General features: G+C 31.0%; 1 protein-coding gene across 1 annotated transcript; it reads left to right on the top strand.

Annotated features, from left to right (window-relative positions):
• Positions 1–4,052: 4,052 nt before the first annotated feature.
• On the top strand, positions 4,053–14,388 carry LOC105217412 (heart- and neural crest derivatives-expressed protein 2). Its single transcript, XM_011192399.3, has 5 exons — positions 4,053–4,345; positions 5,904–6,047; positions 6,886–7,082; positions 9,123–9,278; positions 14,098–14,388. The coding sequence occupies exons 1-5, from the start codon at positions 4,240–4,242 to the stop codon at positions 14,176–14,178; spliced, it is 684 nt and encodes a 227-aa protein (XP_011190701.1). The 5' UTR covers positions 4,053–4,239; the 3' UTR covers positions 14,179–14,388.
• The last annotated feature ends 848 nt before the right edge of the window (positions 14,389–15,236 follow it).

The following is a 15,236-nucleotide window of genomic DNA, read 5'->3' on the forward strand; positions in this document are numbered from 1 at the left end:
AGAGTCTTCTTCCTTCAGATCATAATCTTTTATCCATGACACGTCTGTCTTCTCTGGGATCACCTGCGTCGATATATGTACCTTCTGTTCCTTCAACTGTGTCGACACCTGTGCCGAAACCTGCGATGGTATACCCTCTCCATGCACTTCCAGCTGTGCTGACACCTCTTCTCTTTTTAAGGTCACCTCCATCGACTCCTCCTCTTTCAACTGTGAGGATATCCCATTCACTTCCAATTGTGTTAACAAAATCTCTCCATGCGATTCTAAAGGTCTTAACATACAGGTCTGATTCGCTTCCAACAGTGTGGACATATTCTCCCCATGCACTACGAGTTGTGTTGACACCTCTGCTCTATTTGAGGCCACATCCATTGACTCATCCTCCTCCTCTTTTTCCAACTGTGAGGACACCCTATTCGCTTCCGACTGTGTTGACAAAATCTGCCCATGCGCTTCCAAAGTCCTTGACATACAAGCATCATTCGCTTCGGTCTGTGTTAACAAATTCTCGTCTTGCGTTTCCAGCTGTATTGACACATCCGCTGTATTTGAAGTCTCATCCATTTATTCTTCCTTCTGCTTCCCTAACTCTGAAGATACCCCATTCGCTTCCAACTTCCGCTCTTTTAACTGTACCGATATTTGAGCTGATATCTGCGTTGATAACTCTGTTATTTGCTCTTTTATCTGTTGGGACAACTTTGTTGTTAAACGTGTGTCCTGCGCCTGGAACTGTGACGATATTGCAGACAAAAGTTTGTTCATGTCCAGTACCCCTGATGAACATGGAATCTCTTCCTTTTCCTCAATTTTCGTTGTTGATTCCTCTAACAGCGATTCAAAAACAAATTCGTCCACGTTGATGTTTTCTTCTTCCATCGCCTCTCGCAAACGAGCTTGTAACTCAGCTTTCAACCCATTCGTTGCTAGGCCTCGTTGTTCCAACTCCTTTTTGAGTTGTGGTATCTTTAAATCGTTGAACTTAACCATTATCTCCTATGGAATTTTATTTGTCAATCCCACTTCTGACACCAATTGTAACGGATTTCCAAAATCTGTCGTTTACTCTAAAACTCTACCCTGAGTTCGATCACTGGATTGTCAAATAAAAGTCACACTTTAATGGCTATACACTAATCTTTATTTCTAATTCCTTATAACTTAACACTTTAGTACTCAATACTCTACTTTACAACTCTAACTTATAACTTGTTTACACTTTGCTCGACAACTCTCTCTTTAGAATTGTCCTCACTCGACAACTCTCTTATCAGAACTGTGTCTTGCTGCCAGCCCGGCAGCCCTTATATAGTCGATTGCTAACATGTTATCGTCACTCGAACATTCTGGCAACTACGAATATCGATGTCTAGATACATCTGGCAAGTTATCGCCTTCGATTGTCTATTCTAGTTTGTTCTGGTGCCATTTTCGTTACAATATAAAATATATAAACTTGAAAAAGAAGTGCGCAATGGCGGAGTTTAATTACAATAGCACAAAAAAAAAATCATATATAAAGAGTTTTTTTTCACTTTTCCAACCAACAAAAAATTTGGCAAAAATGTCGAACTTTTTGTAACAAAACAAACATTTTCAATTATAAATCTGAATTATTATATTGGATTATTTTAGAGATGACGATTTTAAGAATCACGTTCATTGTGATATTTTATCTACACATTATTCAATTTGGTTCACTATGTTTTACATTTCCGGTTTTCATTTGACAATTCTTCACGTTGCCTATTCTCATTCTGGGTCGTGACGGCGTCACTATGGCGTAATCTTGTCTTCCATCATTCTCAGGGGCGAACGCAGGGGGGTGTTTTGGGGTGTTAAACCCCCCCCCCCCCAAAGTAATTGAGTTTTTAAATAATAGAATTTTATTCTACATAGTCATTTGAAAAATTGTAATTTGTTGTTTTCAAAGCAATCTTTCTGCCGACGATGTATGAATATGTAAAATAAATGAATACATTAGTCACTAACAGCGTTGCCGTTTTGATACAATTGTATCTTTTTTGATACTTTTTTTTTCTAAATTTTGTGATTTGATACTTTTTTGTTCACAAACGGCCTATTTTGATACATTTCTGCTGATAGAATTTAAATTTTTGAAACTATGAAAATGTTAAGCTAAAAACAAACCTATTGTATATGGACAGTATTAAAAAGTTGTGGGAATGTAGGCCAATTAAAAAACCCAGAAAAATATAAACTGGACTTTGCCTTATAACTCTGTGGCTGCTGAACTGGATTTTTTAGATGTAAGGGGAATTGTGAGTCGAAAATGGACTTCTTTTGAAAATTAGTTCTGAACTGAAAAGTCACCAATAAGTTTTCTATTATTTTTATTAGAGTTTATTGTTAATCATAATACAGGAAAAATAAAAACTCATTTATTATGACTTTCAGTTTTCATTCCATGAGCAAACTGTTGTGAAATAAATTTAAATTAAAAAAAATTATGCTATTTGGGGCATTCTCTGGAAAAAAAAGCCACTTGAAAAAAAAAGTTCTTTATTTTCTTTGGCAATGATATATCTTATAGTACGTGTAAAACCTAAAATAAAACATATGGTTTTAGGTCTGTGTAACGCGGGGTTGCCATATTATAAGGGGCCAAAGTTTTTTGTAAAAAAATTTTCGAACCGCCATAACTTTAAAACTAATGAACAGATTTTAAAATACCATGTGACTTTTTTGTACAGAATTTCTCAAATTTTGAAACTGTATATTGTAAAAAATTTTAAAATTAATATTTCATAGCAAAAAATGAAAAATTTTTTTTTCCCCCAAAGGGAATTTTGGGATACCAATATTTGTATGAGCTACAAATAAAAAACAAACTCAGAACATGATGAAAAATCATTGATTTATGCACTATTATTATCAGAATTTAGCGTAACCCAGGATTAACGACGTGGACATAGTAGACATTTAATCTCTTCTTGTTTTTTTTTTTTTATTTTTTGTAATTTTTTTTGTATTTTTCAAATTTTTAATTTTTTTTTGTTTGTTTTTTTGATTTTTGCTTTTTCTTTTAATTATTACGTAGATTAGATTCAAGTACGTGATAATTTTAAATAAAAAAAACGCTGAGATCCCGATGATTTCGTTGCTGAATTTAGAATGTGGAAAAGGTTAAAAATCTTTTCTTCAGATTAAATTTTCTAACTAAATTTTTGAATATATTTTTAGGAACTGGTTAAATCAAACAAAGAGATCCAAAACTTTTTTAGACGCGTTGAATTGTTGCGATGCAAACATTTTCAAAACAGTGCATCGTTTTTTAAAGATTGGAGCAACAATCCCTATATCTGTCACTTCAAGTGAACGCTCGTTTTCCTCACTTCGCAGGCTTAAAACATATTTAAGAAATAAAACTGGAGAAGCACGCCTGAACGGAATGGCTCTCTTGAATATCCATAGAGATATAGACGTGACGGAGGAAGAGATTTTAAATGTTATGGTCCAAAATAAAAGATGATTAGACTTCAATTTCTGAATAAAATAATGAAACATTGTCTTTTTACCTAAACTCCCCCCCCCCCCAAATTTTTTTCCTGCGTTCGCCACTGATCATTCTTGTTTAAAAATTCTATCGACGCTTGCGTTATTCAAATTCAAATTAGTTTTCTCAATTTCACATTTACCAATTAATTTTTTACCAATTAATTGGCATCGTTCAACATCAGGAACGATCGGACATTAACGCTGATTTCTCTTGATATGTAATTATTTCAGAATTATATTATACCGTAGACCAACCAATTTTCAACTAGGTTATGAAAATCACCGATTATTAAAATACAGGAAATAACATGACTTGTGAACCCCCTAAATGTACCTCAGCAGCATTATTGAGCGTCGAAATAGCTATCAGCAGTACACACTCCAGCACACCGTAAATAAAATACTCGAATAAATAATTTCCAAACCAACCAATCATATTGAACTGCAGCCATAGTTAGCTCTGATTGGCTAATGGATAAGCGCGTTGAATTATGTGGCGAGCACTATTTAGAGTTCTAACAGAACAATGTGCATATTGTACAATTAGAAGTCAATTGTTTTTGCATTCACTTAAGAGTTTTTGAGCGCGGAAGACGAAAAATAAGAGCAAATATGTACATTTAAACAAAAAATTATAAAAATAAATCGTGACGTAAAATTAATTTTCCTAAATTTTCTAAAAATATTAACGAAAATTGCATTAAGTGAAAATAAACAATGGCGCGATACGATTCACAAATATGTCGCGACTCACCAAATTGTTACAACAATGACAATATGTATTTTAACGAGCTGCGGCTTAATGATGTTTCAATAATTGAACGTACGTGGTTTGAATATTGTTAACAAAAATAAATATTTTTTATAATTTAAATTAAAATATTATATTGATATACATGTGCATGTACATATGTATGTATATATATTTGTATGTGATTTTCAAGATAAATTGATATTAGGGAAGTGAAAATGTTTAAATCTATGGTTCAATGTGTTTTGAGAATATCTAAATTAAACAAAAATGTGAAATATACCGGAATTATAACACAGCTGCTAAACATTAGTGCGTTTTATATAAATTAAAGTCACTGTAGTTCAGCTCTATATTTCTTTAAAGAACTAAAACAAAACGTGCTACATAAATTTTCTAAAAACTACAAATTAAATTATTTTTTTAATGTCAAAGATAAGCAAATTACTCACCGGCAAATAAAATTAAATCCTTAAAAGTGAAAAAAATGTTTGTTATTTATTTTATTACCGTCGGGATTACAGGTAATACCAGGGTTCACAAGGGTAATTCTTTTCTGTGAAAATGCGAAGAACTTGCTTTCTTAGAGAAGTTACAAGAAAATACAAAGCCTCTTTCTGTGTCCGGGGATTAAGAAAAAGCTAATTTTAGTGTATTTATTGTAAAAAGTATATCTTGCAAAATGTTGCACAAAGTGTAATGGTTTGTTACACCTAAATGTTATTTGTTAAAATTAAAACTAAACGATCTAACTCGTTATATAGTATAGTGTTATTAGTGTTATATGTATATACCAAAGTGATCAAGAGGAGACGATTTGAAATTTGAGTAAGAATTAAGATACTTTAATTAGTCTTCGTACACCTTTTCCTGGGCACCTTGAAATGTTTGGTGTGGCAAATGTGCGGAATCGGTATATTCCCACGGCACCGACCACTTCACCATATATCAAGAACTACTCGACCAATTTCAACGAAATTCCATATCTTTCGATATGTGTACTTACATATATAATCATTATCATGATTTCAGTTGACTTTATGTCGAATATATATGTATGGGTCCAATTGTGTGTTATTATAGTAAAATTTTGTGGAAACTGGTTCTTGAATATAGACCTGCCTCTAGCACCAATATACCAAATATAGTAATGAAATCGGCAAAGAGAACCTTGGTCTAGTCCCCATATCATTATTAATAATAGAATAGAAGATGTCGCATATACTAATTTAGTGAGAATATTTCGCGAGCAATCTGGTAATGAAAAATAATGAAAACTGTGGCTACTGATGTGGCTACTGATGTGATGCTATAACATAGCACTACTATGATTAATAAAGTGATTTGTGTTAGTTTAATTTATTTTTATTTATGTAAAAATCTAGAATCATAAAATGTATTATAGTAAGGAAACTAAGCGAGTATATGATGTATGGTTCAAGTTAATATTTTATTAAATATGAGTGATTTCACGATTTCGTCGATATTTGATTATTCTTGTAATATACATTTTATGCAAATACTAATACCTGTAAGACTTTACACAACTTTGAGCCTTATAAAAAAATATAATTTTTCTTGTATCCATATTAATAAAGCATATTCTTATTCGGTTTTGTAATGATTTTAGAACAATGGAATGCTTCATATTGCTCTGACTCGAGTAACAATCCAGGCTGTTATATATCCAATGCTTGCTCTGGAGCAAATTTATCTTCGAATTCATTTTATCGGTCACCACAATGTTGTTCGGGATCATCACCAAAATTTGATGGTAAGAAATTTTTTAATTTAGCTATATTTAAGCTTCGTGAAACACGAATAAAACATATAACGGCATAGGATGTGTGTTTGTTTTGTAAGTTCTTAGAATCAATATTCAAGAGATTTCAACAGTTTCGTCCGGGAAAAAATTACTATTTTCATTAATTTTTTTAATATAAACTCTTCTTTTTAACTTCAAACTTTTTATGCCTTTAGATACGACTTTAAACTAGAACTGGGGCGAAGAAAAAAATATAATTGGATTTGTGGTAAACAATTTATATGATTATAATTGTAATTGGAAAAAAATCTTCGTCCAAGTACTTGTAAAGTTTATCTCAAAGATCTAATGAAATGTCATAAAAATGTATTGAGTAGCTCTCGAGAAATCTTGACAGCCGTCTTTTGAAAACACAGTTTTGAGAAAAAGTTGTGAGTGGCAATAAAACTATCATGAAGCGCGCAACTTCTTCAGACTATATCTCTAATACATTGCTCGGATCGACAATATTCTAAAGATGATGTAGAATTTAATAAGACAAAAATCAGTTTTCGATATTTTCTTCTTTCACGCAATATATTTTTTAGCTTGTATAAATCAGCTGAAGGTTTTGTTTTAGCTTGCCTATTTGACTGTAAATGTGGTTATTATCAAGTTCGCATTTGTTGCAATTCTATATTGCCAAATACAACTACGACCACGAGGAACCAAAATAATATATATAATATTTCTGTACCTTGCATTATTCGTACCGGAAACTAGTCACTTTACTCATTACATAAATACATATTTACACACAAACAATTGAAGTTCTTAACATTTGCTATATTCCAATATTTATTTCAAGAAACGGGAAAAGACTTCCATGAGATTTTACTCACACCCACTTCAACAAAAGAAGTCGCTGTGCCAGCAGTACGTATAATTAAGAAAAGAAATACGGCCAACAAAAAAGAACGAAGAAGAACTCAAAGTATCAACAATGCTTTTACATGTTTACGAGAGAAAATTCCCAATGTACCATCCGATACGAAATTATCAAAGGTAATTATAATACATACTTACATATAAGTGTATGTGTACATACATATGTACACAGGTACAGGTACTTTAGCATGCATACTCGTATATACATAAGGATGCATCTCCTAGTATCAACAAAACTATAGAATTATCTTATTGATGTCAATGTTATTAAGCATGTACATAAAATTATCTTTGTATGTAAATACGAATATTCGCAATTATATTTTAGTGTATTCAGATGGCTGTAGAACCCTCTTAATTTATCCACTTCAAAGAGCTAAGATATATACATAGATACATATATTCAACAATTGTTTACCTGCAAGTTGATCTAAATTGTATATTTCAAAACAATAATGTACATATGTATATATGAATGTACATAAAGTCGGTATTTGCATTTGAGTAGAGACATTCATATGTATAAGAGCTATTGAACTCGTTTAGTTCCAACTTATTATTAAATTTTGCAATTTGTAGTTGTTTTTATTTGCTAATAATGCTTCATATATAGAGGGATCAAAATAGAAGAGGAATGCAGCCATATATCCAACAAAGGTATAACTGAACAACTATTACATTAATTCATATGTATGTACATATATACTACCTGTGTACAGTGACTCAACTAATTGATCACGTTTATGCATGTTAGTTAATTTATGTGCCAGATAAGAGTTTCTTTTCGATTTGCACTTACGCCAACAATATGCAACCATACTAAGAGGATCTCAGCAATTAAGTTCAAAAAGATTCGTGTTTCTGAGAGCAGAAGAGTTTTTTTTGCAAAATAAACACTTGATCAATTAGTTGAGGTATGTGATATTTCACGTTTCGTTTGTGAATTTTTTGCTTTTAACTAAAGTTAAATTTTAATTAAGGATGATTAATCATCCTTAATTAAAATTTAAGTATTATATTTGGTAAATAATGGTCGGTATATAAAAAATCTAGTGCTAGTTGTTAATATTTCGTAATTAATCCCTGGTTACGGATCTTCTCATGAAAATTAATGTGACGATCCGGAAAATATTTCGCAAAAATTATTTTAATGATGCTGCGAAATTCAAAAACTACTATAACGGACTGCCATAAACTATTGCGTTTGAAATTTGCGAAAAATTTCATAATAGAACCCTACAGTGACAGGAAGAATATATAGTTGAAGTTAAATCATGTAATCCACCACCAAAGCATAATGGAATATGGGTTAAAAGCTTTAAATTAAATTTATGACAAACAGTGATCCCAGAAGTCATACTCCAGCACGATAACGACCCTAAGCATACGGTGAAAAAAGCAAAAAAACGGTTCTCTGAAAATATTTTTAATACCCTCGACTGACCGCATTCCCACATTCCCATTAAAGTGAAGCCTCAAAAATGGTTGAGACGTGGAAGGATTAATGGCACAACATAGCTCCAAATCTATGTCAATATCCTGTTCGGGCATAACTAGAAGGCTCCAAGCTGTTTTTAGTAGTCAAAGGTGGTCACACCAAATAATAAAAATTTTGGTTCAAAGGTCAACTAATTGATCAACCGTCATTTTACTATATTATTAGTAATTCAGCAGTAAATATGGAGTTAAAACAATTAATTGTTGATGTATTTTATTAATAACAACTTAAATCAACATATTCATTGAAAAAATCAAAGAAAATTGTCTAATTAATAATTAATTTTCATTGTACTTCCCCTAGCTCCTATATACCTAATATTAGGATTTGCAAACTGCCGGTGAGCTTTATACCGAATATATCGGTTAATATGTCAAACATCTCATCAAAAATGAGTGAAATCGATCCAGAAATTACCTCAGCCCTCATATACTATATATATTGTTTTTAGTCATTCTATTGGACATTATGCCGAATATATGTGTCAAGTTGTTGGTTATCTTAATAAAAGTAAATAAATAAATTGCGGTTACACCCGAACTTAACCCTTTCTTACTTATTACGATTAATTCGTGTTGTTTGTATGATTCACCACTAACCTAACTACTCTCTAAAGTGCGTTAATTTTAATTTGTCTCTTAATATATTTTTGTTTTCAGATTAAAACGCTAAAATTAGCTATTTTGTATATTAAGTATCTCGTTGAAGTATTGGATGGCGATCAGGATCCGAAAACAGGATTTAGTGCGGATTTAAGGCCGCTTCACAGAAAAAGTTCCAATGACAAAAGATCTTACTTAAAACATGATTTAAAGGTAAGAATATGCTGAGTTAAGATAGTTCTATATGATTTAAAAGTGTAATTTATGTAAACAACAATAGTGCAACATATCAAAAAATCTACATATCAAGGTTCTCATAAATTCGCTTGTAATGGAAATACAGTATACTCTCGAAAAGTAAATCGATTGGTATTTTGGGTAATTTACTTTTTCGAATAATTTACTTTTCCAAATATATACATAAATTATCTGTTTTTATAATATTAAATGCATTTTTAAACTTAAAAAATTCATTCATTTATTTGCTTCAATAAAACATATGGATTTACATGAAAAACTTATTTACATTTACATACATACATACATATGTATTTACTATGAAGAGAAAAATTTTTGAATATTCTTTTGTTTTTTTTTCTTTTGCAATATATTTTCTGACCATTTTTGTACGACAATTCAAAAAGTCTGACACCTGATTTTCATCGTTTTAATTTTTAAACCAGTGGATCAAGTAGGAGAGTTTATTTACTAAAAAGACGCGATAAACAAGAGAGTAAGTGTTTTTGCAACATCGTAAAAAACGCTCCTTGCTTCGTTTCGATTTTTTTATCACACTCTCTGAAAAGTAAATTAAAAAATTTACTTTTTCGAGGGGCATGTGTAATCTTAAAGGTGATTAACTTTTCCGCGATTATTTACTTTCTGAGAATTTACTTTTCGAGAGTATACTGTACGTAGATATATGTACATATCCTAATAAATGTATATTAATCCTCTGAAATTCTCCCACATTTCGTAGGGCTAAGTTCTATAATCGCGTAAGCGGTTCCTACACCAAACAAATATATATATAAGTTCTATATATAGTAGTAAATGATGTTAGATCTGTTATCTAATAAAGTGCAAATTTGGTCAACACAGTCGGCTTCATACTGTATACTAATGCTTGTATAATAATATATTTGGTTTTCAGTGTGAGTTGGGCGTGGCTTCCACACCATGTAACTGCGAAAATAAGTGCGAGCAGTAAACATTACGAACGAGCAAATAGTTTGCATACTTGTATGTACATTTACGTATTTACACATTTGAAATGGAGTCAACATATACATACATAAATATATAAACACAAACAAACTTGTAAACACTTATTTCAATTACGCCTCTTTAAAACGCTGGTCTTTATTTTTATTATTAAGTAATTCAGCTAGTTTGTAACTTCAATGCGTCTAAATGCCAATAAGGGGTAGTTACTGATTTCTGCTGTGTGTTATAGAGTTAATGTTTTTACATGTTTTGTCCATAAATTCAGCGAATGGCTGGTACATTAATTGCTTGTTCATTACAGTAAAAGCATAAATAGATAAGCCGCACACACTTGACACTTGCCCGGCTTGTTGTCGGCCAGCGGCAGATGCTGTTCCGCATTACTGCTTCATGGGAGTATACTGCAGCGAAAGGGGCACGTAACAAGTGCATCTGTGTTTCGTTCAAATTTTAATACACACACACCAACTTATTTCAGAATGAGTGTTTTTGAGGAGAACTGCTCATAACTTGTGGTGCGTTTAACATAATTGTGCACTCCCACAAAATTAAAAACAAAAAATTATTATCATTCTAATGTGTGTGTTCATGCAAATACTATGTATGTATCTGTGTATGTGTATATCTATTATTGATTATTTTCTCATTTAGAATTGATATCCAATATATTCATGTTTGAAGATTTCAAATGACTTTCAAGAGCTTAATGGATTCCACATTAAAGCCCTGAATTCAAGTACTTACATTTAATGTATGAAATATTTTCTATTCCAAGAAAATGGAAATCAACAATTGGATGTTGGTATTTATATTCATAATACAAATTCATTTATTAACATGAATAACAGAATTTCATAGAAATATGTAAATTATCGGTATTGGACATTTTTTAATACACGGTATTATAGTTATTATGTAGGTATATTTAAAACACGAAATATGTAGAGCACTCACTGCTAGTGTCACTTTAAGATCAAGATTGAGAACGATTGGATGTAATCTCTTTGAATACTTTGACAGTATTCTAGTTATGGCTTGAACTAAGGCAACAATAAAATTTGTTGTTTGACGCAATGTCTAGGTTAGGATGTTATAGGAATATATTTATGTTATAATTATCACTAGTTTTACGGACACGAAACCCGTCATTTTGACGGGCATGTTAATATTCGATTTTGTTGTAAATTATTTGTATAGAACAAAGGTTTATTCCCTATTATCTTCAATACATTTTATATGTATGTAAACTCCACCTTGGCTACACCCTAATAATTAAAAAATACTGTTTCTATGTTAAGAATTGTTAAGCATTAAATCGAAAACCCGATCCCGACCCGTCAAGGTTCCCTAAATCTAGTGTTAATAAAACATTGTTTCTTGATGGGAATAAGCACTATCGTTGTCAAGCAAATACTTGATAAGTACAGTAGTTTTGCGAAATAACGAATATTCGTTTTAACGAAAACCGCTTATAACCAACAAGCAAATTTGTTACATTAAGTACCTTAAAGAACGAACATCGGGGGTTTGTAAATACTCGGTTTAACGAACAGCATGAAGAAGACATATGAAGAAAGTGGAAAAAATCAAGTTAAATCGAATCAGAATTAAAAATATAACTTGAAAAAATTAAAAAGAAATGTACAAATTGAAAAAATTATGAATTTTATAAAAAAGCTTAAAATTATTGATCAGCACCAAATAGAAGTGTCAGAATTGGTCCATTTTGGAAGAATTTAGCTGATTTGAATTGTTTGTTATGGTTTTTCATTTTTTAACAAATAATTAATAAAACAATTTATTAAACTGCTATTTACGGATATTTAACTCATTTTTATTGAAAAACATACCTCTAAATGAGTACTCGAATTAACGAAAAATTCGATGTAACCAACAGGCCTGACAATTAATGTGTTCGTTATTTCGGAAAACTATTGTATTACGTTAAATTTGCGCCAGCGTATTGCAGTGGCAAGTACTACCAGTCAATGCATAATAACGAGAAAGATTTCTATTAAAATTTCTAAATTCTACTTAATATCCTTAATCTTGATTGCATCAATATCATGTTTTACTCAAGATATCGAGATTTGTCAATACTTATTAATTTATACAATATATATAACATATTGAAGCATATACATATAGCATATGAGAAAGAATATAGAAGAATGATTCTATCTTTTATGAATTCTAAAATATGAATAACGTATAATTTAATAAAATATATGTATGCATCTGGGTACATGATAGTTTTCATCCTTATTTCGGTAAAGACGATTCAACTTCACTATCTAAATATAATGAATGTCCTGTATATAACGAATTATTTAATTTTTTTTACTTCACGGAAACAATCATCATTTTGAAAATAGAGACCTCTTCAAAAAATGCTGACTTTTGTCAGTATAAAAAAAAATTTATTCCTCATAGACCATACAACGTTCTCATCCACAATTGTTTTCATAAGGAATCAATAATGCTGTGGCTTGAAAAATCCACCTTATATTAGTATGTTAAAATTATCTCGTTTTATGCAACAAGATTTCCGGTGTTATTCCTAGTTTTATCGATAATTTTGCGGAGAAAGGAGAAATGTAAACAAAAATGACCGACACCGAGAGAAAGATGTGTAATACAACACATTTGACAATTTATAATCTCATTTATGTAAACGGTTATATTATAGCTGCCATCGATTGGTCACTTCTCTGCTCACTATCTTTGGGCGCAGCTCCCCTGTCAAAAATTTTACATGTGAAAGCAACAACAAAGTTATCTAGTTGAATTCGCGCAGGAGAGTATGCGGATACCTCATTAAAAATTCTATCGCCGCTTGCTGAGTGCTGCCAAATTTTGATTTACATATGTAGACTATTCACAATGGTAAAAACGACTAAAAGGACAAATTTTTGATAAAAATGACAATACAAATATATATTTTTGTTGAAATACATTTTAATTGAATAAATAAAACGTAAAGCATAGACGCAGCTCGAAACAAAAGGATAACAATAATATTTTCGCGCAGATTTAAGTATTTCTTCATCTAAGAAAATGGTGCAACACTATTGCGCTTGATCGAGAGGACATTTTAGCGCAGGCTTGCACCATAAGTGCTGCCTGTCTGTTTGAATTACGGGATAGTGCGTTCTATTGGCTTCCCTATAACGCTTAGCCAATCGATGACAGCTTATGTTTAGATATAACAAGATTATATCCATTTACGAGCTTAACTCGATAATCTGTAATTAAGAAACGAGATTTCTCATACAAAATTCCCCTCTGGTAAACGGTTCGATTATTGAACGAGCTTAGAACGAGATTATTTTCATATGCACACATACTATTGTATCCATTTCTTATATGCATTAGTTTTAACATACCAATTATATTAAGACGTGATTGGTGTAGAAAAAGCTTTCTTATAACAAATTCTGCATCATATATGTACAACTCGCTTATTTGCAATAAGTACTGTATATGTATAATTACTACACAATATTTATTTTAAATAACCTTATACATTTATGAAAATTTTCGCGGTAAAATATTTGGGTAAAGATGTTTAAATTTACTCGTATAATACTGTACACAATATAATAGATAAAATAATGGTCAAAGTGAAGAAGAGAGAAAATAATAATCAAAATTATATTTTAAGCAAATCTGGAGAGATTTCGATAATAGAATGTACATATGTACGTAGCCCGCGAAATTTGAAAATTCACCTTATTGTTTGAAACGACTTCATATATGACACTTACAGTTAAATTAATAATTTGAAATTTCCATTCCTTCGCAGAATATTCAGCGCTCTAATAAAGGTCGCACCGGCTGGCCCCAAGATGTCTGGGCTTCTGAACTAATTCCTGATCAAGAATGAATGAACGTTTTTGTGATTTGAACCGAACAATTTTGTTGTTTATAATGCTGTTTGGTGTAATTTTGTTTAATTAGAATAATGATATATTTAAATTATTATATATTTATTTAATAGAAATTTGGTTATGTTAAAAGAGTATGTATGTATCTTAAATCCTTTACAATAAAAAGCAATTAAATTAAAAAAAAAAAATATTCATGAATGATTAAGGCAAGATTTTCGCTTCACAAGTAGTGCCCAAATTTGTGAGTACTTTGAACTTTTGGATACTTTCGACAATGGAAAACTACTGACGCATCATTATGTATCCAGATAAACTCACTCAGAAGCATAAATCTAGTAGTTGTTGTAAAAGTGGAAATTCCATTTTATCGATATATTTTTTTAATATACGTATTATGTATTTTAATATTAATGAGTTGAACCTAGTATTGTATATGGGCATTTCCGCCATGTCGAACGGGACAATCGTACACCTTTCAACTAAAATAAAATATGAACCAAAATGTTTTTTTAATTTTGACATTTGGATTTTTTAATAGCTCTTCATTAGCTCTACATTTAGTGTTAAGGTTGATTTTGGAACAGTTTTCATTCATTCAAGATAATTGCAAAAAACCAAGGCATTCGCACGGGACAAAAAATGGAAGTCGTTTTTGGGAACAACGATTCAAACGTCGATTTCAGCGAATTGTGAGGCAATATTCAAATGTTTTAGATTATAAAATGTTGCGCATTGATGGCCTTTAAAGATGGTATGAATTTCATCCAAAAATAATTATAGTTTTTTAATTACTTATTAATCACATTCGCACGGGACATGTCGCACGGGACATTTTTTTCCATCATAATATTTATGTTGATTTTGTTGTTATAATACGTAATTATTTAACAACAAGTCCAATAAAATGGCTTAAAAAAGTAGTAAATGTATTTATTTATTTATTTTAACTAATATCCAAAAAGAAACACAACAAAAATTCTATAGTATGTAATGAAAAAATGTTGTCCTCGGGAATAAACATTTTTGGATTTCGTTATCTGCTAGACTTTTCGTT

The sequence above is a fragment of the Zeugodacus cucurbitae genome, chromosome 3, assembly GCF_028554725.1.
Source record: "Zeugodacus cucurbitae isolate PBARC_wt_2022May chromosome 3, idZeuCucr1.2, whole genome shotgun sequence".
Taxonomy (NCBI): Eukaryota; Metazoa; Arthropoda; class Insecta; order Diptera; family Tephritidae; genus Zeugodacus; species Zeugodacus cucurbitae.